The sequence below is a fragment of the Leucoraja erinacea genome, chromosome 5 (genome assembly GCF_028641065.1).
Source record: "Leucoraja erinacea ecotype New England chromosome 5, Leri_hhj_1, whole genome shotgun sequence".
Classification (NCBI taxonomy): domain Eukaryota; kingdom Metazoa; phylum Chordata; class Chondrichthyes; order Rajiformes; family Rajidae; genus Leucoraja; species Leucoraja erinaceus.
Window position 1 is genome coordinate 46,623,723 of NC_073381.1, and position 26,472 is coordinate 46,650,194.

Here is a 26,472-nt window from a genome sequence, read left to right on the forward strand (position 1 = left end):
TTTTTTAAACACTAATAACTCTTTTATTTTTCATCGATGGGAAAAATCCTCTTGTCCTGCGCAGCGGATGGGGACTCTGAGTATGATGGCTGAAAATCACAGCCGTACGTGGCAGCGTTTTTCTAAAATCAATATACAGAACAACAGGAAGTGGTCAAGATCCCAAGACTTTAGTAATATAGATTGTGACCAAAATCCATTTTAATTCCATAAATGCTACAGTTTTCGGTTTGCATATTTTTGAAGTAAAAACTGAGAGACTCTGTAGAATAGTGCTTCCTAGATGCAATTAGTTTTAGGCAAAAAGGTGGTGCTATTACAACTCCTCGCACCTTATTGAAAAAGTTATTGCCTTGTTGACATTTTTGAATATAATACAAATGGTATGAATTTATTACAATCTTGTCTGATGGTTTACTTTTATATAACAATAAAATGAGGGCATCAGGCATATATGTTGCATATACAATTCACAAAATAGCTTCACAGATTAAACGTAACCACTGGGTTTCTCCTTCTTTCTGGATATCTTCCCTGACCAAACGTTTCTGACTGTTTAGAACCACTTGGACTCATTTTTGATTGAATCAAGTCTTCCTTTTGACCTACATGCAAAGATTCCAGTCCATCAGTCAATTTTGTTTGAATGTCAAACACACTTGAACCTCCTTTTTCTGTCTGGTTCAAACTCTCACTACCTTGTGTACTTTCTTGTACCATTTCTGGTTTATCTGTTGGTACTTGAGTGGTAACTAAATTATCTGACTCTTCTAATTGGTCTGGTTGTAAACCTGTCTATGCTTGCATAGGCATGACATGGTCAATGTGTACTTTCCACTTCCAAACATCTTGACCGAGTATGTCCATGGTCCACACTTTCTCACTACTCTTCCAGGTAACCACTTTACCCACTGTGATGATGTTTTTTCACCTTTACCTTCTGTTTCAACTCAACACTCCTTTCCTTTACTCTACTTATGTCATGATATTCTTTTTGTTCCTCCTGTTTCTCTTCTACTGTTTGAGCCAAGTTTGGTTTCAACAGTGAAAACCTTGTATTGGGTTTTCTTTTCAAGAACAGTTCAGCTGGTGTTTGACCAGTAGTGGTGTGAGGTGTGTTTCGATATGTAATCAGAAAGTTAGCCAGTTTGTGAAACAGAGACAACTGTTATTTCTTTGGATTTGGATCCAGCAGTTGTTTGACTAAATTACGCTTTACAATTTGCACTGTGCGTTCTGCTGCACCATTTGAAGCAGAATGGTATGGAGCTACTCTAGTGTGTTTTACACCATTCCCTTCATGAATTGTGCAAACTCTTGTGAACAGAATTGTGGTCCATTATCAGATACAATTTCCTCTGGAAATCCATAGGATGCAAACAATCCGCGCAAAATGTCTATCGTTTTGCTGGATGTAGTTTTGTTTATTGGAAACACCTCAACCCACTTGGAGTGACTATCAATCACAATGAACAATAGTTGTCCATCTAATTCTGCAAAGTCAATTTGTAATCTTTGCCCACACTCTAGCCGGCCATTTCCATGGCTGTAGCGGTATTGTTGGTAGATTCTTTCCAACTGCTTCACATGTGCTACTCTTTCACAATTTGTTCCATGTCCTTATCTAGACCAGGCCACCATAGATAGCTTCTAGCTAGACTCTTTGTTAGACACATTCCCAAATACTGATCATGAATTTTACTCCATATTTTTCAGGGATTACAACTCTCGCTACCCACATGACACAACCTTGGTCTACTGAGAGTTCATTCCTACGTACAAAGAATGGTTTCAGTTCTGCCTCTGAATTCGGCAATTTGTTTGGCCATGCATTTGTAACATATTCCTGCACTCTTGACAAAACTCTGTCAGTGCGGGTAGCCTTCCGAATGTCCCCTGAAGTGATAGGTAACTCATCTACATGAGAGAAGTAAAACAGGTCACCCCTGTTTGGGGTAACCTCCGATTCCAAAGGTAATCTAAACATGGCATCAGCATTGCTGTGCACTGCTGCCTTAATATCATACTGGTATGCAGACAGTATCAATGCCCATCTTTGCATTCTGCCTGCTGCCAGAGTTGGTATATGTACTTTTGGATTTAGGATCACAGTCAACAGCAGTTGATCTGTCTCGATTAGAAACCTTCTACCATATAAGTATTTGTGAAACCTCCTAACACCAAAAATCAATGCAAGAGCCTCTCGCTCTATTTGCGCATAATTTCTCTCACTGGCATTGAGTGGTCTAGATGCTAATGTTATTGGCCTCCTCTCCATTTTCTAGCACATGAGAAATCACAGCACCAACACCATATGGTGAAGCATCACATGCTAACTTCATTGGCTTATTGACATTGTAATGAACAAGCATTGTACTCTCTGCCAACTGAACTTTATTTGACTTGAAAGCTTGATCACATTCACGTGTCCACTTCCATGGTACATCTTTTCTCAAAAGCTCGTTCAAGGGATGTAAACAGGTGGACAGATTTGGCACAAACTTCGCATAATAATGCACTAATCCTAAAAAGGATCGGATCTCAGATATGTTTCTGGAAGTGGGTGTGTTCTTGATTGCATCAACTTTACCCTTGATGGGGTGTAGAACATCCTTGTCTATCTTAAGACCCAAGTTCTCTACCGAGTTCTCAAAGAACTCACACTTCTGTGCCTTCACTCTTACACTGTGTGTTTCAAGTCGTATTAGTACCTCTTCCAAACTTTCATCATGTGTCTGCCTGTCAGGGGCTGAGATGAGGATGTCATCCAAGTAACACACCACACCTTCAAGTCCCTCTAGAATTTGTGCCATCACTCCTTGAAAAATCCCCGGGGCTGATGATATAACAAATGGGAGTCAATTGAACTAAAACAATCCCAATGAGTGTTGATAGTCAACTTGGATTTAGATTCATCATCTACACCTAACTGCAAGTAGGCATTAGTCAAGTCCATTTTTCTGAAGACTTGGCTGCCTGTGAGGGTGCTAAACAAATCCTCTGCTGTTGGTAGGGTATCTGGTATGCTACCTTCAAGTACCAGGTTTACGGTTACTTTATAGTCCCCACAAAGTCTAACACTACCATCAGGTTTAGGTACAACGACAATGGGGTTGCCCATTCACTACTTTCTACCTTACTGATGTTCTTAGTTTCAGGTCTTTTCAGTTCTTTCTCAACCTTGTCCTTAAGTGCATACGGTACAGCCCATGGTTTGCAATGCACTGGTGTCGCATCCTGCTTCATGCGTACTTTTGCCTTTTACCCTTTGGTTCTCCCTGGTCGCTGAACACCTTCGGATGTTGCTTGATTACGTCCTCCGGACACTTGAATTCTTCACGAACGAGGAATATCTTGTTCCAGTTTAGCTTCAAGATCTGCAACCAATTCCGGCCTGGAATTCATGTCTTGGTAGGTTTGCAATTCAATTCAATTCAATTCAATTCAATTCAACTTTAATGTCAACTTTAATTGTGCCATACTCTTTCCATTTATGGATGATGGATTGAACAGTGCTCCGTGAGATGTTCAAAGCTTGGGATATTTTTTTATAACCTAACCCTGCTTTAAACTTCTCCACAACTTTATCCCTGACCTGCCTGGTGTGTTCCTTGGGCTTCATGATGCTGTTTGTTCACTAATGTTCTCTAACAAACCTCTGAGGCCTTCACAGAACTGCTGTATTTATACTGAGATTAGATTACACACAAGTGGACTCTATTTGCTAATTAGGTGACTTCTGAAGGCAATTGGTTGCACTGGATTTTATTTAGGGGTATCAGAGTAAAGGGGGCTGAATACTTTTGCACGCCACACTTTTCAGTTTTTTATTTGTAAAAAAATTTGAAAACCATGTATCATTTTCCTTCCACTTCACAATTATGCGCCACTTTGTGTTGGTCTATCACATAAAATCCCAATAAAATACATTTACATTTGTGGTTGTAACGTGACAAAATGTGGAAAAGTTCAAGGGGTATGAATACTTTTGCAAGCCACTGTATATGTCGAGAGGCTCTTCCTCTGCCTGCAGTTAACCCACAGAATGCAACTTACTTGTTGTTGAACCTTTTTTCTGCTTAGCCTTGTGACAAGTCTTCACTAGATGTCCCATCTTGCGACACGAGTAACACTCTGCCTTGAAGAATGGACAAGACTGTGCTAGATGTGAGCCCAAACAGCAATAGCATGACTTTGCAGAAGTCTTGCTACCCTTCCCTGGATGACGATTCTCTGACGCCTATGTCGACTTATCCGTCTTTGGTTTGCTGGACTGCAGCTTGTTAAAATCTTCCGCTGGTTGTCGAGAAGTTGTCCTGACTTCTCTAGAATCCCTCTCTGCCATATCCATTGACAAAACAGTTTTACAAGCTGTTTCAAATGTCAGGTTCCTACACCGTCATCAGCTTACTTCGTATCCGCTCACTTCTCAGTTCACACGCTAAACGGTCTGTTAATGCCTAGTCTTGGAAATTTCATAATTACAATGAATTAATATCCTCTTGAGTGCCACAATAAAATGACTAATGTCCTCCTCGGGAAGTTGGCATCTCGTTCCAAATCGAATATGTCATCTATTCCTAAGAGTTTAGGATCATAATGTTCTGTTAACTTCTTAAGAATATCCTTCAAGGGCAGGTGCTTTGTCTTGGCTGGAGCTAACAAATTCATAAACATCGGGGCCCATTTCAGTTAGAAAAATTGCCCTTTTCCTAGCTTTAATTGCTTCATTCAAACGTCTTAATTCTGCATCAGAAGCTTCTACTTCAGTAATATTATTTACAGCAAAAAACATCTCTAAACGTTCGATGTAACATAGAAATTTAAGGGGTTGGACAGGCTAGATGCAGGAAGATTGTTCCCGATGTTGGGGAAGTCCAGAACAAGGGGTCACAGTTTAAGGATAAGGGGGAAATCTTTTAGGACCGAGATGAGAAAAACATTTTTCACACAGAGAGTGGTGAATCTGTGGAATTTTCTGCCACAGAAGGTAGTTGAGGCCAGTTCATTGGCTATATTTAGATGTGGCCCTTGTGGCTAAAGGGATCAGGGGGTATGGAGAGAAGGCAAGTACATGATACTGAGTTGGATGATCAGCCATGATCATATTGAATGGCGGTGCAGGCTCGAAGGGCCGAATGGCCTACTCCTGCACCTATTTTCTATGTTTCTATGTTTCTAACCAAAGGTGGTGTTATCACAGTATCAACAGAAAGTCAAAGGAACTCTGGGAGAAGTAGCCTTTATGAACAGCACGTGCATAATTTTATGCTTACCCAGTGATTTGCATATATAGATTAATTTGTTCCCTCATGTTCACTGAATTTCTTCTATTTTTGATTGTACAAATTGCATTAATTTTCGAGTTTTCGAGTCCTCTCTGTCTGACAATGGCAGATTAAATTTCAACATTAACTATGCCAGATCGGCTTCAACTGCCATGATATTGCTTCCCAACTCTGGCACAATTTGAGGGTCCAATAGAAAACTCATTTTGGTTTCATTTCATATGGAGAAGACAAGTGCTAATAGGTGCAGGTGGACCCAGTAACACTCTTTGTGAGGAAACTGCATTGGAAAACATTTATATTTTCCAGTGGTGGTGGTTTCGGTTTACAAACCTCAGGTACTCAATAACTCTATTCCCTCTGTCATCAAGGCCATTTCTTTTGTACTAGTGGCTTCATTTGAGTCAGGTAGAGGTTCAGTACAATCAAGATCAATCTAGAAACTACAGAAATGGCTACAATCAGTGCCGGTTCTTTCTAATTTTAGGTTATTCCAACCCAGAAGTGTAATTCAAAACGTGGATGTGTAAAAATGTTCTTGGGTGAGAAATGTTATTATTATTTTTTTGTTTGTGTGTTCTTGTGCAGTATCCAATTCAGTATACTCAGACCTAAGAAGCTGACCCCAACTTCAGTCCAATGTGGCCCTGGATTTCAGTTCCAAATACATCATATCAGTCAACCTTCACAATGTCCTTAAATCTAATATCCACTAGACTAAGTGGGACCCTTTGGGTCCCAACATCACATGGGAGGGCTGGTCCCCCAGGCCAGTGGGGGGGGGGGGGTTCTGGAGCGCTAGTATGGGTATTGTGGGCTGAAGGGTCTGGTTTCCAGAGGGTTAGTATGGACATTGTGGGACGAATGGATTCTTGGGCTGGCGGCTTAGTCACTCAAGCCTATGGTACTGGCAGCTCACGGCTGGTGGGCTGGCAGTTGACTCACGGCTATTCTTTGAAATTCCATTTCCAGCAGGGTGCAAGGCCACCAAATTCAAGTGCAGTTTCTTACCATTTCAAGCGGGGTGCAAGGCCACTAAATTCAAGTGTAGTTTCATACCATTTCAAGCAGGGTGCAAGGCCACTAAAGACAGCGAGTCGTGACCTCTCCCTCCTCCATCTTGTAGAGACTGAGCCACGCCCACACTTCTGCGTTTTATAGTCACTCCCCCCTCCCACCAGAAGGGGTTTGGCCTTCATGTTGTGATTGACAGGAGAGAGAATCTCAATCTTTTTAAAACACTAATAACTCTTTTATTTTTCATCGATGGGAAAAATCCTCGGCACCTGATGAGCGGAGGGGGACTCTGAGTAAAATGGCCAAAAATCACAGCCGGATGTGGTAGCGTTTTTTCTAAAATCAATATAAAGCCCAAACTGGAAGTGGTCAAGATTAGACTTTTAATTATATAGAAGGCAAGGCAACTTTAATTAGGCAAGTCAACTTTAATTAGGCAAGTCAACTTTAATTGGGCAAGGCAACTTAAATTAGGCTACGCAGCTTTAGCATTTCCAAACCAAAGCCAACACAGCTTTAGCATTTCCAAACCAAAGGCCGTAGTGATGGAGAGGTGGAATATTGCATTGGGGGACCAACCCTTCCATGTGAACATGGGACCCAACGGGTCCCACTTAGTCTAGTAGTCCACTATATTTTGCCTGCCCTTCTCTTGGTAGGATAAATCCACCAGGGGAGCATGGTGGCAACAGCATTGTGATATAACAAACCACTAGGAGTCATCAAAATGGACTCCAGAAATAATAGCCTCATGGCATCACGTGAGCAAGGGAGCCCCCTACTTATTACTACATTGTGTCCTCCCTCAGCTGAAGAGTCACTTAGTCTTCATGCTAAACAATTGTTATTAGAGATACTGAAAGTAGCAAGAACGCAGAGTGGGTGACATCTGTGTCCAATACCTAAGGTGGCGTGGTCTTACCACAATGGACGGAGCTGGTTGTGTTCTGAAGCCTAACTGACTGCTGTCCTTTAGGGGCGCTGCACTGGCAGCAGCCTCTGCCTACAGCCTGTCTGTTATTTCTATCTTTTTTATTATTTTTAGTTAGTCTAAAGTCTTGTGTTGGGGGAAACTTTTACTTTTCTATGTGGAGGAGGGGGGCAGGGTAAGGGGGAAACCGTTTCCCAGTCTCTTCCGGCGGGGACGTGACTATTTCTCCGAGTCGCGGAGGGCACGGGGAGGCCCTGACCACGGGGGACAATGGAGGAAGAGACTTACTTTGGTGCCTTCCCACACAGTGGAAAACTTTGACTGCTGTGTGGGGATGTTTTATGTCAAACCCTATAGTGTGTTGTGTCCCTTTTTTTATTGTATGGCTGTATAGGAATTTCATTTCACTGTGCCATCTGGCACATGTGATGAATAAATCTATCTTGTATCTTGATAGTGAGTGAACCAAATGAGGAATAACCTTATTTGACCTCATTCTCCGCAGTTTAACTGTAACAGATACATCTGCTCATAATAACATTGATGGCGGTAACCACTACACAGTCTTCATGGAGACAAAGTCCAGGGTTTCTATCATAAACACATTTAGCCATGCTGTGTGGAACTTCAATTGTACTGGGTGGGATAGATTCCAAACAGCTCCATGGTGGGCATCCATGAGATGCCGTTAACCATTAGCATCAGCAGAAATGTGCACCCCCTATAGGCTGAAGTGTTCCTCCTTGTATCAGTGCATTCAATTCTGGGTTGACCCTGGTTCAGAAAGGGCTCTCACTCTGCAGTAGGCTCTGACCAATATAAAGGTATTGTCTGAAAAGTGGCAAGTAACATTCATGCCACAAAAGTATGAAATAATTACCTTCCTCAACATTGAGAGTCTCACCATCTGACAGTAACGTTCAATTACATTATCATCACTAAGCCTTCCACAACCAGCACCCTGGTCAGAAGCTGGGTTTCGTACTGTGGGTGAATCCCTTCTTCTGGTCTTTCCCCAATATACAACAACTCAGTAACATAACGTAATAACATGATGTGTGCAACTCCACCAGTGTTCATGAAGTTAGTAACATCCGGCACAAGGTAGACTGCTTGATTGGTACACCATCCAGTTCTCTAAATATTAATTTGTGGCACAACTGTTGTACAATGGCTGCAGTGAGAACCATCTACTAAAAGCTCTGGAGTTACTAACAGCATCTCCCAAACACATGAACTTTACCACCAAAAAGGACATGGGTAGCAAAATCATGGGAATATCATCCCTTGCAGGTCTCAATCTGATTGAATCAATCTGATTGAAAAATTACTGCCATTCTTTCGTTACTATTGGTAACAAATCCTGGAAATGCTGCAATGCATTTGGTGGTGAAATGTTCCCAAATGCTTTCTGTAAGCATTTGCCACCAGAGGTAGTACAGCAGCTCTCCATCACCATCTTATGGTTATTACAAATACATGCTGATGTTACCAGTGGCATTCGGATCAAGAATAATTTCCTCAACCACCCTGCTGAACACTCACCTTGTTGCTGTTTCCCTGGAAATTCTCTTTCAGCTCCATTCTTTCTGTCTGTCTGTCTGTCTGTCTGTCTGTCTGTCTGTCTCTGTCTGTCTGTCTGTCCCTCCTGCCTCCCTCTCCCTGCCTCCAACTCCCTGCCCCCCTCTCCCTGCCTCTCTCTCCATGCCCCCCTCTCCCTGCCTCCCTCTCCCTATCTCCCCCCCCCCCCCCCCCCCTCCCCCTCCCCTCCCCTTCCCTCCCTGCTTCCCCTCCCTGCTTCCCTCCCCCTTCTCTCCCTTTCCTCTCTCCCCTTTCCCTCTCTCTCTCTCCCTTTCCCTCTCTTTCCCTCTCTCCTTTTCCCTCTCTCCCTGTCCCTCTCTCTCGTCTCCCACTCTCCCTCTGTCCCTCTCTCTCCCCTTTCCCTCTCTCTCTCTCTTTCCCTCTCCCTTTCCCTCTCTCCCTGTCCCTCTCTCCCTTTCCCTCTCTCCTTTTCCCTCTCCTTTTTCCCCCTCTACCTCCCCCTCTCGATTTTGTCCCCCTCTCCCCCTCGCTCTACACAATGTGTGTACATTATAATTCGGCATTAACAAATTAAACAATACATTTCAACATATTTCTCACATAAATATTCCTCTAGTACTTTTCACAACGATATTTGACATGGGCACTTGAAATGTTGAAGGTGCAGGCAAACACGTTTTTCTCCTTGGCATTGAGACGTGCAGCTCAATCATTTGTAGACTTAATAATTTGGAAAGTTCAAGAGGAATTGATTTAGTTCCAGCCAAAAAAGATCGATCCAACTTAGGATACGACATTTCTGCTGGTCTGCAGTTCCTCAACTACACACAGCCATTAAGTGCCTCACCCAAAAGGCCTTGTTTATTTAAGATCTTAGAAAATACCTGCATGGAAGCCATTATCACCATCTGATTTATAAAATACACATTTTTTGTTGTGCTTTGTCTGATGCTAGGAAGGTTGTTCCTGTCTCAGTATTGATTATTCTTCTCATAGACAAGTTTGACAAGATTGCATCAATTGTTCATTTTTTGAAGGTGGTCATGAGTATTTCCTTGAACCGCTGAAGTCTTTATAGCAACAATGCTCCCATAGTGGTGTTGACTATGATTTTGATACAGAAGACAACAGACAATATGTGTTCAATTCATTTTTGGAATGGTGATGGACTAGGAACTGTAGTGAAGCATATGGAATTAGTTCTAGGCGCAAATCAGTAACAACTGGATGCTGTGTGGATATACATAAAATATAAAACATTATTGAAATGCTGACTTTTCCCACAAAAGGTTGTTATTCAAAACCATGGAAATTATGTTTCAATTGCACATTACCTGGTTCAAAGTTCATCTTGAGGAATGTTTATGGGACATACCAGGTAAGTTTAAGACATACCAGGTAGGTTTGGAAGGAACTTGAGCCAATAGTTGAGAAAGCTCTCCACAGCCATGGTTTGCCTTAATTCAAACATGATCAGTAAATCATTAACTGAAAGAATAGTAATTGTGAAAAGGAAATTGAATATATGCTCAAAAAGGAAATAATTGCAAGTTTATTGGAAAAAATGTTAGGTATGGGATTATTCGACTGAATTAGATGGGCCCCAGCTCATTTCTATATTAAATTTTGAACACAAATGTTGTGAAATCATCAGTGATTTTATGACAAAGGAATAGCCATTATTGATGAAATAAATATATCTGGGCCTAAGAAATCCTTCTCTTAGCATTTTTGAGCTAGGATAATCGGTCGGTAAAATACCGTGCAATTCAAATGATAATAGGATTTGAAGAAATAAAGAATTGAGGATTAACTGTATAAAGGTAGTCTGATATTAGAAGTTGATTCAATCCTGCAGTTGAATAGGAGATTGCTCATGCAAGAGAACACTTAATATGAACCCAAGTGTTACTTAATCAGTCTGCTAATTTGGAGCTAATCTGAATTTGAAGTAACATTTGTTCTAAATTTAAATGTGGTTCTTTTCCATTTTGGGTGTAGACGTGTAATACCACTTTCACCCTTCAAATCTGGATAAAAGACAAGTGTCATTTTGACAACTGTATTCCATTTACTTTTCATCATTGAGCTGAAAATACTGTACTAACATTTGAACAATACACACTATTTGGGATGGGCAGGAGATCCAACAGCATCTCCGTAGAGACTACCTTGGTCAAATGTCATGGAGATGATGTAGATATGGGGACAAAGGGTGTTTGGAACTAGAAGAACCATTTTTACAAAATATCAGATAAAACAAAACTGAAGCTTACCTTGTTTTGGAGCATGCTGATATAATTGCTTTACGGTTAGGCTATTGTGTCAAGGACTAATGGGCTGAATGAATATTGCTTGATCTCTACCTACGAAAATATATAATTCGCATATCCTTAAATTTTTCAGACGGTGGATTATGATTGGCTGTCATGAAACCTTGGCATCAGTCGACTCTTTTTGCTCATTGTAACCTAAGCCTCAACAAATTTCTTAAATTATTGCATATTGTAAGTGCATTGTAAGATTATGCTTATTTTTCAAAATAACGTTAATGTATTTAATGCAAGTAAGGACCAGGCTGCAGTAGAAGTCCTCCGCTGAAAGCCAGTGAGTTTCATTGTGTAATTTTGGGGCTAATGCTGCCCTGTTCCTACCAAGCAGAACATGCAAAATTAATCTCTGTGACAGTGTAGGAACAGAGAATGCATTTGTACATTAAATAATTGGGAGAACTTTTCTTGCTACTTAAAGGGCCTGTCCCACTTACGCGATTTTATAGGCGACTACAGGCGACAAGGCTGTCGCCACATGGTCGCCGGGGTGTCGCCTGTATGGTTGTGAGTAATATCCTCAGTTGCCCAAAGAATCGTAGCGTTTTTCTGGTCGCCTATAAAATCTAAGGCTAAGAGGCAGTATAATGTGGATAAATGTGAGGTTATCCATTTTGATGGCAAAAATAGGAAAGCAGACTATTATCTAAATGGTGGCCGATTGGGAAAGGGGGAGATGCAGCGAGACCTGGGTGTCATGGTACACCAGTCATTGAAGGTAGGCATGCAGGTGCAGCAGGCAGTAAAGAAAGCGAATGGTATGTTAGCTTTCATTGCAAAAGGATTTGAGTATAGGAGCAGAGAGGTTCTACTGCAGTTGTACAGGGTCTTGGTGAGACCACACCTGGAGTATTGCGTACAGTTTTGGTCTCCAAATCTGAGGAAGGACATTATTGCCATAGAGGGAGTGCAGAGACGGTTCACCAGACTGATTCCTGGGATGTCAGGACTGTCTTATGAAGAAAGACTGGATAGACTTGGTTTATACTCTCTAGAATTTAGAAGATTGAGAGGGGATCTTATAGAAACTTACAAAATTCTTAAGGGGTTGGACAGGCTAGATGCAGGAAGATTGTTCCCGATGTTAGGGAAGTCCAGGACAAGGGGTCACAGCTTAAGGATAAAGGAGAAATCCTTTAAAAACCGAGATGAGAAGAACTTTTTCACGCAGAGAGTGGTGAATCTCTGGAACTCTCTGCCACAGAGGGTAGTTGAGGCCAGTTCATTGGCTATATTTAAGAGGGAGTTAGATGTGGCCCTTGTGGCTAAGGGGATCAGGGGGTATGGAGAGAAGGCAGGTACGGGATACTGAGTTGGATGATCAGCCATGATCATATTGAATGGCGGTGCAGGCTCGAAGGGCCGAATGGCCTACTCCTGCACCTAATTTCTATGTTTCTATGTTTCTAAGGCTGAATTTTGAAATGTTCAAAACTTTTCGGCGACAGTCGGCGACAGTTGGCTTGATGCCAATGAGCGTAGCTTGACTTTTCCTGACGTAGGTGTTGTAGATTGTCGCCAGGATGATGTATGTTCTCACCAGGTGACGTAGGTTGTTGCTGGTGCTGACTTCAGTGAATTCCATTGGCGACTACCAACGTCAACCTACGTCAGGCGACAGGTACTGATGACTGAATTGTCTTCAGTTGCCTTCAGTTGCCGCCGACAGGGTCGCACCTTGTCGTAGCTTGTCGCGGGTGGACATAGATAGTCGTAGATGTAGTCGTAGGTAGATGTCCTAATCGGTCGCCGGTTGTCGGTAGCTTGTTGCCGGTTTATCGGCGACCTGCTACGACTATGACAGTTGCCAGCAGGCACCAAACAATTGCCCATAAGTAAATATACTGCATTAAAGTGCAATTAGGAATAAACAGGTGTTTGCAATTTATGATTTCTGTCCACATTTTGATCTGGAAACAATTGTGCAAATGCAAACTTTGAAAAAACAGTACGCAATCTGCATGTTGTTCAACATCATCCCACACCATGTGTAATCAAGTGCTCACACAAATGTTCAAGGTCTACAAAAAATCAGATTCTGCTTAGTGCACATGGTATTGGGGGTAGAGTGCTGACATGGATAGAGAAGTGGTTGGCAGACTTGAAACAAAGAGTAGGGATTAACGAGTCCCTTTCAGAATGGCAGGCAGTGACTAGTGGGGTTCCGCAAGGCTCGGTGCTGGGACCACAGCTATTTACAATATACATCAATGATTTGGATGAAGGGATTCAAAGTAACATCAGCAAATTTGCAGATGACACAAAGCTGGGTGGCAGTGTGAACTGAAAGGAGGATGCTATGAGAATGCAGGGTGACTTGGACAGGTTGGGGGAGTGGACAGATGCATGGAAGATGAAGTATAATGTGGATAAATGTGAGGTTATCCACTTTGGTAGCAAAAACAGGAAGGCAGATTATAATGCGGATAACCTCACATTTATCCGCATTATACTTCATCTTCCATGATTCTGGCATCAAGTTGGGAAAAGGGGAAGTACAACGGGATCTGGGGGTCCTTGTACATCAGTCTATGAAAGTAAGCATGCAGGTACAGCAGGCAGTGAAGAAATTAAATGGCATGTTGGCCTTTATAACAAGAGGAATCGAATATAGGAGCAAAGAGGTCCTTCTGCAGTTGTACAGAGCCCTAGTGAGACCCCCCCTAGAAAGTGGGGGCCCTAAGCTATAGCTTGTTTAGCTTATATGTAAATCCGGCACTGATGATCAGCCATGATCACATTGAATGGTGGTGCTGGCTCGAAGGGCCAAATGGCCTGCTCCTGCACCTATTGTCTATTGTCTATTGCTTTTGCTTTATACTTTTATGGTATAAGTAACTTGTGCAGCATATGAACTGGGCTTTCATGCTAGTTAATCATTTTATAAGATTAAGGTGCAAACCAGGCAGTTTAAGGAAAAGTGTGAAGATCGTTAGTCCCTTGACCAGATCTGGTACAATGATCTTAAACGTGGTACTCTGTGTTATTCTTGAGATAGTCACAATGTTTTTAAAATTAACACTCTACAGGCAGTATGCTTCTGATTTGCCTTCACGGCAGCTGAGTTCTGGCCATGATTGAGGACTATTCATCATGCAATTTTTTTATATATCCTATGGACTGTCTTATGGTTGATTGCTTTACCACCTGAGTGCTTTACGACAAATGATCATCTGAAAGAATACAAATCATTCAAGACAACAGCACACAGACAATATGTGAACACAACAGCTGCTTTTATTCCTGACAGACAAGCACAAGGCCATAAATATGCTTTCCCTTGCTTGGTATTGTCTGTATTGTTACTTTGGTTAATGGTATTATTTAAAATCCAAATGAAATTGATGGGCAGGGACTCGCTAATGCTAGAAACACTGAAAAATTGCTGGCTATTATTCCACAAAGAGTGAAAATTGAAAACATTTTCACTCTTTTGAATACAAATTTGATGCTTTCAACCTTTAATAGAAACTGAAGAGTTTTGTAGACTTTATTGACTTTCATTTGAGCAAAGCTTAATAAAATGTAAGGTCACAGAATTGATGGGTTTGGATGGTTTCCTACATGCGAGTCTATAATAAATCAGGAATTATTCCATTTTACTCAAGACAGTGAAGTCCTTCACAACCCATCATCAAAAGTATGCTGGTAAGTCTCAAATATAAATAATATGTTAATATTATAAACCCAATTTCTGAGTCTCATGTCATTCCTAACTGCTTTAATTAATTAGTGATATATTTGATATACTTTCCATAGTGAAAAGCTAGGCAATAGCTTCAAAACAAAAAACAAATCAGTTTCAAGGATCTGAACCTTAAGAAACAATATTAAATGTGGATTTTTTTATTCCACTAATTAACTTGGATTGAAAATCTAGTGGGGCACAAGCTGGTTATAACGGGCTGCATTTTCCGTTCCCAGCAATATGTCATTTTTATTGCTGGGAAAGAGTCTAAACTGCACACATGTGCTATTTACAGGGATGTTCTATTTGAAAAGACAAAGATCTATTAAAGATTCTATTTAAAGACAAAGATCAAACCACTCAGAAAAAGCTTTTATATTGACAATTTTTGTGTATTTTCAAAAAGTATTCAATCATTCCTCCTTTCAAATCAAATTAATTATGAACAAGTTATCTATCTTAAATATGTTGTCGTGGAACCCTCATCCTGCAAAGACCCAAATGTTCACGCTTTTTCCACAAGGCATTAGAATAGATGACACATGGAATTGCTTAATTGTTCTTTGGAGATCAAGCTGCTATTTATTTAAATGTTTCACAACGGGCAGGCTAAATCCATATAGAGAAGCACAAATATCAGAGATTGTATTAAAGAGGGAACTGCAGATGCTGGAGAATCGAAGGTTACACAGAAAAGCTGGAGAAACTCAGCGGGTGGAGCAGCATCTATGGAGCGAAGGAAATAGGCAACGTTTCGGGCCGAAACCCAGTCTGAAGAAGGGTTTCGGCCCGAAACGTTGCCTATTTCCTTCGCTCCATAGATGCTGCTGCACCCGCTGAGTTTCTCCAGCTTTTCTGTGTAACCTATCAGAGATTGTAGTTCTGTATTTGCAGAGCATGAATTGCTGCCTGCTGCTATTGTTTAAATATAAAGTTTAGAAATGCAACAAAGAACTGGAACATTTTGAAAGGCAATTTTTGTTTGCTTTTGATTGTTTCATCCTTTATATAACTGATAATTAGAGCACACATGTTTTGCTTCTCGTACAATTAGGAGTGGAAAGCAGTAAGCCATGGTCTCTCGAATTTTATTTTTTATCCATCTGTTAATGTTAAGAAGTAGGGCATTTATGATTAGTGACTTGAGCCGGATAGTGAAGAGAAGAGAGGAGATCAGAGCTCCGCAGTACTCAGCTTGTATGGTGCACAGGGTGCCTAATGGTATCATCTGAGGGAAAAGGCTCAAAAGCAAAAACATGGTTGGAAAATGCACAACAAGGGAAGACGACTAAGGGAGAGTGGGAATCACAAGAAAAAAAGATGTTGTGATTCATTCTAGCTGGACAGCCAGGGGACAGTTGATAGATCATCTTCAATTCACTTATCTAAAAAAGTTAGAAGGAAAAGCATTTCAATTCATTATTGACAATTCTTTTAGCAATTTCACCATTTGGTTAACTTTAATGGGTTGAAGTTAAAAGTTAAACTTAACCGAAAGAAGAATTGCTAGTGGCTTTTATATCTAGCCTTTCATTCAATGCATATACTGCTATAATGCAGGAGGAAATTCAACAGTTTATTTCCACACAATAAACTCCTACTAACAACTATGTGACAGTAATCAGATAATTGATGTAATACAATTACGTATGGGTTGAATATTGTCCATTAAGTATTTAGATGGTCATCATCATTGAAGTTATGATATAGAAGCCAAAATGAACTGATTTGGTATAAAAGAAAAATGAAAAATATTCTCTTCTTATTTACCTTGGTTATCTGAAGTGCTGTGGCATTGGAGCTACTGAAGACCAAAATAGAGGATTAGTAACCAAAGTTAGAAGTATGATAATAGTATAAACTATTCTTTTAATTGCCTTGAATTGTCAGATGAAATGAGCTGCTTTGATAATCAGTTGTAGATAAGTGTAATCATCTGGTCATTGTCTATATTTTCCACATACTGCAGTGAAGTGCCATTTACAGTGCATTGACTTGTGATAGTTAACTATTTTGTGAAATGTTTTATATAATAATAACAATAATAATATATTTTATTGTCATTGCACGTCAGTGCAACGAGATTTAGTATACAGCTCCAACCGATGAAAAAGAAAAGTAAAATAAATAAATAAACTGTGTGTCGTGACCATCCGAGGGAAACAGGGGGGGGGGGGGGGGGGGGGGGGGGGGGGGGGGGGGGGGGGGGGGGGGGGCACTCAGCAGGGCAGGTTCAGAGCCGCTATAGCTCTTGGAATAAAGCTGTTTCTGAGTCTGGAGGTTCGGGCGTAAGAGTCCTCAGTGAGACAGGAATAGTCTGGTTCCTTGCGTGATGTTAGAGAACCACAATTCTTTCATAGGGGCATTGGTGTGGCATATATTGTTACCCCTTGACTAAATGATTATGCCCCTTAGTACTTTTCAATCTTGTATAAGCTTTCACCGAGATTATTTGTGTCAGAAAACATGAAACATTGATCACATGCAAATTGTGTGCCTCTTCACTCAAACATGTTTAATGACAAAACCAACTGAGGGGTGACTTTGATATGCAAGAAGAGCACTGCAGGCTGGGTATTCCCGGTCAAGATAAAATGTTAGAGGAGGATTATTCACCAGTAGATGAGATGCCATTTTTCTCTCATAGTTGGTTCCTGCTGAGACGTAACCTTTATATTTGTTCCCCAGAAATACTCTGTGAAGTATAAAAAATGTGAAACATGTTGCATGCTTTGTTGTACATTTTGTTAAATTAGCATGAGTTTGTCATAATTGCAATTTGCTGTGTTTCTTTAATTCACTCCATACTGCCTTTGTAAATTTGTAAACAGCAACCAATGTCCACTCTTCACAGCCACAGATTCGATCTGCTATCTTCCTCAGATAGGGAGCTGGGAATACCACCAAATGGCACTTTCAGCAAGAATGGAGTTAATGTCAATGGAAATTTCCATTTTCACTGTAACACTGATTTAAGATTTATTTCAAATTCTAACAAATCATGCAAAAGGTGTAAAGCACTTAATAGAACACAAGCTGTTGTTAAAATCTCCCGATAAGCAGTTTGATGTTGGCTTCAGTTTAGGTGATATTGATACAGGATGTTGGAAACTGTTACAAAATTTCATTTGTAATTTTAGAATTCCTGAGCAGTTTCCAACATCCTGTATCAATAGCACCTACTTTGCACCTGCCTCCTTCATCCACTTTGCCCAATAAAGAAATTCCAGTGTAATAGTGTGAATATACACGTGGACTGGTACATATTTAAATATTTACGGTCCAAGGCATGGGAAAATGGTCAGAGCAAACAGTGTGAAATTTCTCATGTTAGTAACTGCCACATACTTTATAAACTCATTTGCAATTTGTAGAGAAATGCATATTAATCTTGATTAGATCTCACCATGTAAGTTATGGAATATTGTAAGAGCACTATCTTAAGTTTTTTTTCCTAAATTTTAAAATGCAAAATTGTTGAATAAAGAGTAAACCAATGTTTATATCTCAGAAGCTTTAGTGACTAAAACTATTGTTGAAATAGCTAAATGCCGATCTTGAAACGATTTATATTTGATTCCGTTCTCAGCCATTTTCTCTGCAAAAGTGAACTAGCACCGTCTCTTAGTGCTTAATTATGCTAATCCACTGAGCATGGGAGTGTTTTCTATGAGAAATAGATACTGAGTAAATAATGGATTATATCGTTGGCAGTCCTCCCACATACAGGTATTCGCACTGAAAGTGAGCATTTGTGCAGATTGTTGCATTATTGTTAGAAGATATTTTTCCCCATCTGGTTGGAACCAAAATAATATACCAAAAATAGGGTTTTCATTTTATTGTTGTTGCTAAGGACTAAACTTCAGAATTATTAATGGGAGATATAATTCGTAGCATGTTTAAGTCGGTCCAATAAATAATTGATTGTACCTGTATAAGCATTTAAAATTTAACAAACTGTTTCATTTTATAAAAAAATAAGAAATTGCTATTTCAAAAAAACATTTGAGTTTTAAAGATATCTGTTCTACAATGCTGGACCATTTAATTTATGATTGCAGTAAAACTTAACATGCAGCAGTTACAAAACTGTATTGTCCTTTTATAGAGATGACTCGCCACGCAGAAGTAGTGCGAGTTGTGTACCATCCAGACAAAATCTGCTTTGAAAATTTGCTCAAGGTCTTCTGGGAGAGCCATGACCCAACACAAGGTACAGTAATGAATAGACCAGCTCCTCATTATATTCCTAATTACTGGTGTGGTAATTAGTGTTTCAGTAACATGTTTCAAATGACCCTTGAAAGCACACGTGGTCCAAACAACGAGAAGGCAAAGATTCTTTGTAAAGCAGAGTCAATTGAACCAGAACTATATTGCTATGCTCAACTCAAAGGTATTAGCTGTGCTTTCAAGAGACAGTGTCCATTGGGAGTTGACAGGAGTCTGCAATGTGGTTTATTTTGACTTCCCAACACTGGTAGAATGTGGGGTGATGAACAATATGAAATTGGTGTTTCTAATCTCTGAAGGACAGACCAAATAACCTTATCTTTTACAAGTGGTTACCATATTGTAAACCTATTGTGGTCCCAGTAGATTTCTAATAGTTATCAAATCTTGTTACGATACTCTTTATATTGAAAAAAGTGATAGAATAAAAGTGAATTGTTCGAAGGTAAAATAATGGAATTATATTAAATCCCAATCCAGATGATGTTTCAAAGTTTCTTTTTAAAACACATCACAATTGTATCCTTGGGCACTTTAGGAAAGGAGAAATGAGCCTGAAATAAATTGGCTGAACTTTAGTGTTAAAGAATATGAAGAGTACTGTTCATTGGGAGTCCATAGGAGTTTGCAATGTGGTTTATTTTATCTTCCTAACGATGAACAATATGAAATTGGTGTTTCTGTTCTGTGCAGGGCAGACCAAATAAAGAATGTCTTTATTTATATGGATGTGATTTGCATGCCCTTCGTTCTGACTGCCAGATTGGGTAATGTTCCTCTAAGAATAATATGCTGGAAATATATAAAAGGTTTAATGATATTCATAGAAACATAGAAATTAGGTGCAGGTGTAGGCCATTCGGCCCTTCGAGCCTGCACCGCCATTCAATATGATCATGGCTGATCATCCAACTCAGTATCCCTGTACCTGCCTTCTCTCCATATCCCCTGATCCCTTTAGCCACAAAGGCCACATCTAACTCCCTCTTAAATATAGCCAATGAACTGGCCTCAACTACCTTCTGTGGTAGAGAATTCCAGAGATTCACCACTCTCTGTGTGAAAAATGTCCTTCTCTGCCAGCATATCCACCGTCAACCCTTTTAGAATTAATTGCCAGTCAATCTTGGCCAATTCACGTCTCATACCCTCAAAGTTACCTTTCTTTAAGTTCAGAACCATTGTTTCTGAATTAACAATGTCACTCTCCATCCTAATGAAGAACTCAACCATATTATGGTCACTCTTGCCCAAGGGGGCACGTACAACAAGATTGCTAACTAACCCTTCCTCATTACTCAATACCCAGTCTAAAATAGCCTGCTCTCTCGTTGGCTCCTCTACATGTTGATTTAGATAACTATCCCGCATACATTCCAAGAAATCCTCTTCCTCAGCACCCCTGCCAATTTGATTCACCCAATCTATATGTAGATTGAAGTCACCCATTATAACTGTTTTGCCTTTGTCGCACGCATTTCTAATTTCCTGTTTGATACCATCTCCAACTTCACTACTACTGTTAGGTGGCCTGTACACAACACCCACCAGCGTTTTCTGCCCCTTAGCGTTTTCTGCCCCTTAGATATTCATCTAAGTAAGAACGTCATGTGAGTTCACCCAGTAACAGGAGAAAAGTATAACTCACATAATGCTCTTACTTAAATGAATATCATTAAACCTTTTATATATTTTCAGCATATTATTCTTGGAGGAACATTTAATTTGCTCCTAAATAAGTCCCGTGAGTTGCACAGGGAGAAGGGCAGCAATATTGAAAAGATTAATTCACCACAGACTGGTTAGTTATTGATGTGTATATCTGTGATAGTAATAACTTCTTTACCTGTTTTTTTAATTTTATGTTGCACTTTGAGCAATTTGATGTTAACATCTATATCTATGTTACTAAAAGTCTGTTCTTGACCGGTTTTGGCCATCTGTGCTGCGATTTCCGAGAGAACACCGCCATCTATGGCTGTCATTTTTGGCCATCTTGCTCAGGGCCCCCCTGTGTGCCGCATGTGTGCCGAGGATTTTTCCCGTCGATTAAAAATGACCGAGATATTAATGTTTTTACAAAATTCCCCATTCTCTCTGCTGCCCCCGCTGGCGGCAGGGGGGAGGGATTATAAAACCAGGAAGTGGTGTGCCACACAGTCTCTTCAAGATGGAGGAAGGCAGAGGGTCACGTTTCTCTGAGCTGTGAATAACACTGAACACATGTCTACTCAAATGTAAGTGCCCTTAGTGGTTCTAAAATGCTTGCAAAAGTGTCTCTATTGGTTCTAAAGCTTTCAAAAAATGTCTATTGGTTCTAAAGCTTGCAAAAAGTGTCTCTATTGGTTCTAAAGCTTCCAAAAAATGTCTATTGGTTCTAAAGCTTGCAAAAAATGTCTATTGCTTCTAAATCTTGCAAAACAATGTCTATTGGTTCTAAAGCTTGCAAAAAATGTCTATTGGTTCTAAAGCTTGCAAAAAAATGACTATTGGTTCTAAAGCTTGCAAAAAAATGTGTCTATTGGTTCTAAAGCTTGCAAAAAAATGTCTATTGGTTCTAAAGCTTGCAAAAAGTGTCTCTATTGGCTAAAGCTTGCAAAAATGTCTATTGGTTCTAAAATGGTTCATACTAGCAGCTTTCAAAAAAGTCTATTGTTTCTAAAGCTTGCATAAAATGTCTATTGGTTCTAAAGCTTGCCCCCCCCCCCCCCCCCCCCCCCCCCCCGGTTTGCGCTTGGCATGTGTGTGTCTTGAAATTGAAAGGCACTACTTACTGCAAATGGTGGCATGAAGTTGAAAGGCACTACTTACTGCAAATGGTGGCTTGGGAGCTTTGGCTTGAATTTTAGATTAGATTAGATTAGATAGCCTTTATTGTCATTCAGACCGAATTCTGAACGAAATTGCAGCAGTCATACATATAATGCAATAAAATAACAATAAACACATATTAACATCCACCACAGTGATTCCACCCAGCATCTCCTCATGATGGAGGCAAAAGTCTTAGGTCTGCAGTCTCTTCCCTCCTCTTCTCCCTCTGCGCTGAGGCGATACCCGCCGGGCGATGTTATAAATCAGTCCCGCGGCTCGCCAGGGGTGGTTGAAGCTGCCGCCCACCAGTCCTGCAGACGCAGCCGCTGGCCGGCGGCCGAACCCCGGACTCAGGCCACCAACGCCAGAACACCGTCCCAGCCACCCTCACGTGAGTACCGCACCGTCTTCAGCCTCGGGCTGGGCCGCCCCGACATGGGCGCCGAACCTCCCCCAGACCGGGCCGCCCCGACTTGGGCGTCGCTGCTTCCCCGGGCCGGGCCGCCCCGACTTGGGTGTCGCTTCTCCCTCGGGCCGGGCCGCCCCGACATGGGCGTCGGACATCCCTCGGGCTGCGAGCGCCGCACCTCCCCGAGCTCGGCCGCTCCGACGGGAGCCTCGTTCCACCCTCGGTCTGGCCGCCCTCACGGGAGCGTCCCAACCTCTTCCAGCCCTGAGCCGGACCACCCTCACGGGAGCGAGCTCAGGGCAAGTCCTGACGGGCTCTGCCTCCAGAGCCTCGAGGTCGTCAGCTCCATTAGGCCTCAGCGCAGACGGAAGCAGAGAAGGGGAATACAACAAAAAGGTTGCATTCCCCCGCAGGGAGAGACTGCAAACCCCGTTTCAACCCCCCTCCCCCCAAAACACAAACTAAAAACCAAAAACTAGACTAACCAAAACAAAATAAACAACACAAAAACACAAACAAACGGGCCTGCCGGTGAGCCGCTGCAGCCAGAGCCGTGCTGCCACTCCGAATTTGAAAGGCACTATTACTGCAAATGGTGGCTTGGTTGCTTTGGCTTGAAGTTGAAAGGCACTACTTACTGCAAATGGTGGCTTGGGTGTGGCGAAGTTGAAAGCCACCACTTACTGCAAATGGTGGCATGAAGTTGAAAGGCACTACTTACTGCAAATGGAGGCTTGGGAGCTTTGGCTTGAAGTTGAAAGGCACTATTACTGCGAATGGTGGCTTGGGAGCTTTGACTTGAAGCTGAAAGGCACTACTGTAAATGCACTTACTTCCTGTTTGCACTGTATATTGATTTTAGATAAAACGCTACCACTTACGGCTGTGATTTTTGGCCATCTTACTCAGTCCCCCTCCGCTGAGCAGATGAAGAGAATTCTTCCCATCAATGAAAAATAAAAGTGTTAGTTTTTTTTTAATGTTGAGAATCTCTCTCCTGTCAATCACTCCATGAAAGCCACACCTTTTCCGGTGTGGGTGGGGGGGGGAGGGGTTATAAAATCCGGAAATGTGGGTGTGGCTCAGTCTCTGCAAGATGGTGGTCACAACTCGCTGTCTTTAGTGGCTTTGCACCCTACTTCAAATGGATTTGGTGGCCTTGTACCCTGCTAGAAGTGGTAAGAAACTGCACTTGAATTTGGTGGCCTTATACCCTGCTTGAAATAGAATTTCAAGGATTAGCCGTGAGTTAACTACCAGCCCACCAGCCGTGAGTGAGTGAGTTGCCAGCACAACAGGTTTGATTGACTGAGACGCCAGCCCAAGAATCCATTTGGCGCACAATTTTCATACTAGCCCTATGGAAACCAGTCCCTTCAGCCCATAACACACATACTAGCGCTCCAGAAAGCCCCCCCCCCCCCCCCCCCCAACCCAACTGGCCACCAATATTAGAATTGGTGGAGAGGTTGAATATTGCGTTGGATGACCAGCCCTCCTATGTGATACTGGGACCCAACGGGTCCCACTTAGTCTAGTATATTACTAAAACTACAATCTTGTTTGTTTGTTTGTTCCTATATATATTTGTTTCCGGAACTGCAATAACGGTACACGGTAGTGCAACAATTTTAAGCCCACTTTATTCACCATTGTCCTTGGATGTTCAGTAGCAATTTTCGTTCAGATTAATGGTATATTTTACGAGTTATTGACATTTAAAACTTAAAATAACTTAAAACAGCACCCCCACTTTCCGCCCGCATGTGCGCCATGGGCCCCGTATCCACACATGAGCAGTTGGGACATTTCCGCTTTTCAGATCGCCATCTTGGCAAGAACTAGGCCGCAGCCTCGGCCTCTCCCTCCCCCGGCTCCAGGCCGCTCGGTCCGTCTCACCCAACAGTGGTTTACATCGCGATCCTGGGGAGGTGAGGAGGGAGAGCAGGGGGATTGAGGGAGAGCAGGGGGTAGGGAGGGAGAGGGAGGAGAATGTGGGGGAGGTGAGGATGGAGAGTGGGGGAGGAGGGGGGGAGTGGGCGAGATAGGGAGTGGGGAATAGAGGGAGAAGAGGGCAGTGGGGGAGTTGAGGAGGAAGAATGGGGGGTGAGATAGGGGGGAGGTGACGGATGGGGTAGGAGGGAGATAGAGGAGGGGGTAGGGAGGGGATAGGGCTCATGGAGGTAGGGAGTGACTGAGGGTAGCGGAAAAGAGGGAGAGGTGAGTAGGGGAGGGGAGGAGGGGAGGGGAAAGAAGAGGAAGGGTGAAGAGGAGGGAGAGGGAGTGCTGGGGGATGAGGGGGAATGGAGGAGGGTAGGGGTAGGAAGAGGAACGGCGAGGTATTTAAGGAGGGAAGGGAGAGGATGAGGGGAGAAAGCAGAGGAGGATTGGTGGAGGCTGGAGAGAGGGAGGATAATGGAGGAGGAGAATAGGGGACTGAAGAGGGAGAGTGAGATGCGTTCACATTGACCTTATTTTTTACGTTATTGCCATTTTAAACGTCAACCTGTGCAGGTGAGGGGTATGGGTGAGTGGTGGAATAATGCATTGGGGGAACGGGGTCCAATTGGTCTCACTTGGTCTAGTTTCAAAATAAATATTTGGAGTGCTACTTTTTTTGGCTGCATTCTATATAGTTTCCTTTTAGGTAAGCAAGGAAACACTAACACAACAAGAGAGAACATGACCTAGTGGAGGGAGAGGGAGGAAACACTTCTACAGAGAACATTTTTGCTCCCCAAATGATAGAAGAGGCAATGTGTTTGTTTGCAAAAGGAGATCATCACTGTTGCAGCTCAAACTATTAACCAAGGCAAGAACAACCTGTTGCTTAAGAAAGAACTGCAGATGCTGGAAAATCGAAGGTGGACAATGGAGTAGGACTCCATCCCCTACTCCCAATTCCTCCGTCTACACCGCATCTTCTCCCAGGATGATGTGTTCCACACCAGGGCATCGGAAATGTCCTCATTCTTTAGGGAACGGGGGTTCCCCTCCCCTACTATAGATGAAGCTCTCACCAGGGTCTCTGCGATATCCCATAACACTGCTCTCTCTTCCCATCCCCCCACTCATAACAAGGGCCGAGTCCCCCTAGTCGTCACTTTCTCTCCCACTAGCCTTCACATACAACAAATAGTCCTCCGTCATTTTCGCCACCTCCAATGTGACCCCACCACTCGCCACATCTTCCCATCTCCCCCCCGTCTGCTTTCCGCAAAGACCGCTCCCTCCATAACTCCTTGTCAATTCTTCCCTTCCCTCCCGCACCACCCATCCCCGGGCACTTTCCCTTGCAACCGCAAGAGATGCTACACTTGTCGCTTTACCTCCTCCCTCGACTCCATTCAAGGCCCCAAGCAGTCATTCCAGGTGCGACAGAGGTTCACCTGCATCTCCTCCAACCTCATCTATTGCATCTGCTGCTCCAGATGTCAGCTGCTCTACATCGGTGAGACCAAGCGTAGGCTTGGTGATCATTTCGCCGAATACCTCCGCCCGGCCGCATTAACCAACCTGACCTCCCGGTGGCTCAGCACTTCAACTCCCCCTCCCATTCCGAATCTGACCTCTCTGTCCTGGGCCTCCTCCATGGCCAGAGTGAGCACCACCGGAAATTGGTGGAGCAGCACCTCATATTTCCTTGGGGAGTCTGCAGACATTACCAATTTCCGGTAGCCCTTGCTGTCTCCTCCCCCTTCTCAGCTCTCCCTCAGCCCTCTGGCTCTCCTCTTCCTTTTTCCTTTCTTCTTTCCCCCCCCACCCACACACATCAGTCTGAGGAAGCGCCTCGACCCGAAACGTCACGTATTCCTTCGCCCCATAGATGCTGCCTCCCCCACTCAGTTTCTCCAGCACTTTTGTCTACCTGCAAGAACAACATGGTTAGGGCTGTCGAGATGACTAGGCCCCCTATCTATGTTAAAACTGTCTCATTTCAGGATATAATCAATATCGCTCCATTTACAGCCCACTGTTGTCATTCTCTGCTTTGTCGGCAAGGAGACAAATCCACACCTTCTTCCCCATTGACAGCGAAGTTTGGGTTCAACACATAAGACTGCTCAGTGCAGATTTCCCCAAACCAAAGGTGCTATGGATGTCACCCATGGTATTTAGCATATTCACTATCATTATCCTATCATCATTCTATATAAAAATCAATACCACTCACACTAAATTTGAAATCTGTGCATGCCATGGAGGTCTGTGCCCAT

The 26,472-nt window shown here is 42.4% G+C and overlaps 1 protein-coding gene across 4 annotated transcripts in view; it reads left to right on the plus strand.

Moving 5' to 3' along the window:
* The window catches only part of msraa (methionine sulfoxide reductase Aa), a 261,249-nt gene that overhangs the window by 166,866 nt on the left and 67,911 nt on the right, over window positions 1-26,472 (plus strand). For all 4 annotated transcript variants that reach the window (XM_055635513.1, XM_055635512.1, XM_055635511.1 and 1 more), the window contains exon 4: window positions 18,908-19,012. In XM_055635513.1, the coding sequence (XP_055491488.1) occupies window positions 18,908-19,012 (105 nt within the window). The remainder of the gene's footprint in view (window positions 1-18,907; window positions 19,013-26,472) is intronic.